This window comes from Penaeus japonicus, unplaced genomic scaffold, assembly GCF_977035675.1.
Source record: "Penaeus japonicus unplaced genomic scaffold, GWHDUDI00000001_assembly GWHDUDI00000011, whole genome shotgun sequence".
NCBI classification, from domain to species: Eukaryota; Metazoa; Arthropoda; class Malacostraca; order Decapoda; family Penaeidae; genus Penaeus; species Penaeus japonicus.
Genome location: NW_028234413.1, coordinates 30,793,988 through 30,798,987, shown reverse-complemented (window position 1 = coordinate 30,798,987; position 5,000 = coordinate 30,793,988). Strand labels below are relative to the sequence as shown.

Genomic DNA, 5,000 nt, shown 5'->3' with positions numbered 1-5,000 from the left:
TCTGATAATCTAATAATCACGGGCTTTGTTCTTTAATGTACCAGGTGATACCTGATAAATGATCTCGTAGTTTACCTCTCAGCACTGCCTGCAGGCCATACACTAGAGACAAAAATACAGTTAAATTTGAAACTTCTGGACACCAAAAATCATCTTCTCTTCCTTTAATTTGTTTTATAAACTATATATGCCACAAACTACAGCCCTAGTGGATCATATTTCTTCATTTACAAGTATAAAAACATAATACACAAAGTCAAAAGTACAAAACTATTTTTGCTTTTGTTTTTATTACGAAAAAAAAGTAAAGCTGATGAGAACTTATTCTTAAAAAAAAGTAAAATATTAATGTATTTCACCTCTGATGAAAAGGAAATAGTACTTGTGGAATATCTTAAAAAAAAAAAAAAAAAAATCAGTGATGGAAAATAAATTAAAACATTATGGAGATGTAATCTAATAATCATAATAATAACAAACATAAATAAAATGATAGAAATATGAGAAAAAGAAAGCAATATTAGGGGAAAAAAGGACACTTCCATAACTTGGGATGAACTACCATGTTTACAGATAACTAGCTTGTCATGTTCACTAAAAACACAGCACTGCTATTAAATTCAATACAGACATAGGAGCCCTCACAGTCAACCTTGTGTGACTTTATCTTCAATGCTTTTGGCAAGAGAGGAACACAATTTGACAGAAAATAAAAAACAAGGAATGGAATAGAAAAAAAAAAGGGGGGGGTGACAATTTCCATTCTCCTTTCTATCTAACTGAATATCCCAACTTATTACTATACTTTGGTGAGGAAAGACTTTTTGACCACGTTTCTCATTTCCTAGGAGGGGGGACACTGGTCGTACAGCAAAGAACGAGCATTCTTAAATTGCGATTCAAACACAAGGAAGACACCACCTCGCTCCATTTGTCAGAGATAACTTTTAGACAATCTTTATACATATCACGTCATAAGACACACAGTTTGTGAATACTATACAATGAAAATAAACAGAAGAGGATAAGGGAAACAAAACTCATCGCCCATTCTCCCGTTTCCCCTCACTGGTAGTCTGCTTAAGGAGCAGCCCGAGCCATTGACTGGGCCTTGCCTCAAATCCTGTATAAATCAGTCTAAAGACACAAGTCAAGAAAAGAATGAGGGAGATAAAGAAAAAAAGAAAAAAGGTCAATATCATCTTTTTGTAAAAAAAAATAATAAATAATAATAATCATAATAATAATAATGGATCTTAGGGGGAACAAATTTGGATTTGACATTCCAATTGCAGTAAGCACTGTGTACAGATTAATATCTATGACCCTGAAATTAATATTCTGGATAATGTTTACATTTACATTTCAGAAAAAAAAAGTTTTTTTTTGGCAAGATTGTTAAATGACAAATGTAAAAAACAAAAAACTATGATATATGACAATAATTCTTTTAATAATCATAAAATAACAAAAGTAATAATGAAATTTTTTAGAAGAAATATCAAAACATATTGCACTTCTAGAACACAGTGTTTAACCATTTTTTCTTCTTTTAGCCATTGAAAACTGGACGACTTGAAAGCCTGAAGGAGAATGAAGTCTTTGCTCCAATATTTCAACTGCGTAAGCAAGCACTTGAGAAAAGCCTCTGTAATATTTTGTGCTGAAAAAGCTTGCATACGAATGGGTGTAAATGTCTTGTCTTTCTATACATATATTTGTGTATGTCTTTGTGGGAAGTATTACCAGTATAATCACAGATAAACCAAGTTTCCACCCTTGAAGAAAAAATATGATAAAAAGAGGTATAAGTAGAGATATAATATCAATCTAGGAGCAAATTCCAACTGCAAAAGAAGGCAAAAATCTACAATAAATAAGTGAATTAACTGGAAAGCATTTTTATAGCAAAATAGAGGGGAAAAGGTAGGTAAAAAAAAAAGAAAGAAAAAAAAAAAGTAATATCAATAACTGAAACACCCATATGGTTTCCTTCAAATCCATTACCTTTGAGCTTCTCCATTAGCATCCAATTCAGAATACAATAATCAACTAGACTTTCCATGGTGAAGAACTTGTGTGTTTAACACCTTCAATTTTTCCAATGTATTGGTCAAAAGGATAAATATAACACAATCATAATATCTTTCAACATAATTTTACCAGACTATTCTTTTGGTATAATCACTGGGGTTAAAAAATAAAGCTTACCAATGACAGTAGGAAGTAACTGATTCATGATCACAAATTCTCCCTAGTATATTTTGCTCAACCCAAGACAACAGAAAAGGTTTCAATGTGACAAAATAAAAAAGAAGTGGCATGATAATGTACTTGATATTCTATTTCCTTTAATGCTATTGCACTATGAAGTGTGGCAATAACAGTATTGAACTATTATTAATAATAATGATGCTGATGTTGATATCAATAGTAATAGCAATCATGATGATGGTTACCCAATAATAGTGACAAATTAGAAAAAAAAAAGAAAAAAAATTGGTATGATTAAAAATCAATTTGAAATCTTATCCTGTTCCATTAAACCTTATCCTTATCAAAATTTCAGGTTAAGCCCAAACCCACACAAAGGTCCAACAAATGTGTCCTACGACCAAACCAGGTTACATCAAGCTTTCTCGGCCTTCTGTAACGTTCAAACATCAACACAACAAAAGTCAGTGTCACCTCTCCATGAAGAAATCATTTTTAAATTACTGGAAGGGAAGATTTTCCAAATGTCTATACAGGTCACTTTTATAGGATTTATTTAATCCAATCAGATTTGATATGAATATGCCTCGTTATTACACAAAAAATAAGAGCGAGTAATTGAATGGTTGTCAGTCAATACCCATTTAATATCAATGAATAAAATAAAATATGATTAGGTGATTTTTGGTTATCACATGGCAAGTTCAAAAAGTATATGATTGAAAACACTTCTTGGCAAAAGGAAAAATATTCAAATTATGCTTTACATACAAATACCCTTTTCAAGCCACTTATTTCCACAATAAGGTCAACACAAACGAAAGGCATTTTTCATGCATATGAAAAGCCTTACACTGAAGAATTATAAGGCATAAAGTGCACAAAAGTTCTAAGGTCAATTCAATTGCACCAAGTCGTGATAGTTACCTCAGAGTAGTGGTTCTCCTTGCATTAGGCAATACACATGCTTCCTTGACAGCCTCTTGGCATACACTAACAGTTCTTTTTTAATTTTTAGATTAAAAAAAGAAAGAAAAGAAAGTAACAAAAAAAAAATCCTCCTGTACCAAGATTCCATCTAAGGATCAAAATTAGGTGGCTAACATCTCAATCTCCTGACAACATTCACATCATTCTGGGACAAACTCCGACACATCTGACAGCAACACTCAGACGTAAACATGAGCAATAACCTGCAATTATTGGTTCCTAGCTTATCATCTTTTGAATCCATCCCCTGAGTGCAGTGTAGATAGATGGTACTGATTAAGCATAAAAAAGTCTGTGCTTGTTTATCGTCACCTCCCCCGCGAGCATTAGTCTAAGGTGGGGAGTCTGCGGTGATGTTAGTTTTAATGCAGAGAACACTGTGTGCCCTCTGCCATAAGGAGTTTCATAGACAAGCCCTACGGAGAAACAACCATCTGCAGAGAGCCTTCTTAAACAATCCTGCAGAGGAGGTGTCCTTACAGGGTGTAACTGACTCCTTTAGGTGATAAAAATATGCAATGACTTTACGCACAGCACTGCCGGGCTGCACCTCCATCCCTACTCCGCTTATCTGGACGAACAACATTGTCGGGATTTTCCTGCAAAGCAAATAGTCCTATAAATTACTGCAATTTCAAGATCCTACTCTTACCAAATAAAAAAATAAAAATAAAAAAACATGTTGGAATTGATATGGAGCTTCAAATCTTTTTGCGGGTTTGTTATGCTGCTTATCATTTACAAGTAATTAAATACCATGTGAAAAGTAAAGAGATATTACATATGCAGGCAAAGCTTACAATATATATATCCATCTACTTGCAAGTTTCTCAATTCATTATTCAGGCAAAGCTTACAATATATATCCATCAACTTGCAAGTTTCTCAATTCATTATTCAGTCTTAAAACTGAAAATGACTTTGTTTTTCAATTCTACCCTGTTACAATACTACTTGAAATATAAAAAGAACAGTTAGTCACTTAGTCATGAACTAAACCAATTCATATTCCAATAGTTGTATCAAAATACCTTTCAAATTATCTTTTACTTGGCATACCTGTGGGTCACGGCCTGGTGTCTTGTTAAGGATTGCTTCTGCAAGTTCTAAGAAAGCTTGTTCAATGTTGATGTTGGCCTTGGCTGACGTCTCTAAGAATCGGATGCCATGCTCTCGTGCAATCTGAAAAGGCATTTGCATGTAAGCTGCTGTGCAAAGTAATCCAGCCTTGCTATTTTGTATGTTGCGCTGACAGCATACAAAAATAATTTACGCTAATACGCAAGTGTGTTTACTTTAGGATTATCCTGGATAATCAACTGCCAGGAGGGGAAAGTGGGACAGGATGAGGAAGGGGAAAAAAGGTAGAGATATGAAAAATGTAGTAATAATGGTATTAATCATAATAAAAAACAATGACAAAAAATAATACACATCAGCTTGTGTACTGATTTCTAATGAGAATATATGAATAATCAGCAAACATGTTAGAACTTCTTATTAGGAATTATCAATTGCAATGGTAATCATTTGCAAGACAGATTGCAATGATAATTCCATAACAATGGAAAAGCATTAATGGGTCAAATAAGAAAATGTTTGAAATTCAGACCAAGCCCAGGGGAGCTTGCCACAGCTTTACCAATTTATGTTAAAAAAAATCCAGAGTTTGACATAGTTTTTGATGGATGTTCTACCGATTCTGTTTAAGAACATTTAGTAAAAAAAAAAAGTCATGCTAGAGAGAACAATAAATCATCCATAACAAATTAATTATAAAAACCAAAACTTTCCGG

The 5,000-nt window shown here is 33.2% G+C and overlaps 1 protein-coding gene across 1 annotated transcript in view; it reads right to left on the bottom strand.

Moving 5' to 3' along the window:
- The window catches only part of LOC122254095 (ras-related protein Rab-10), a 27,096-nt gene that overhangs the window by 1,039 nt on the left and 21,057 nt on the right, over positions 1–5,000 (bottom strand). The window contains exons 5-6 of the mRNA XM_086541435.1: positions 4,264–4,467; positions 1–3,803 (exon numbers count right to left, since the gene is read on the bottom strand). The exon at positions 1–3,803 is cut by the window's left edge and continues 1,039 nt beyond it. Coding sequence (XP_086397561.1) covers positions 3,729–3,803; positions 4,264–4,467 — 279 coding nt within the window. The 3' untranslated portion in view covers positions 1–3,728. The remainder of the gene's footprint in view (positions 3,804–4,263; positions 4,468–5,000) is intronic.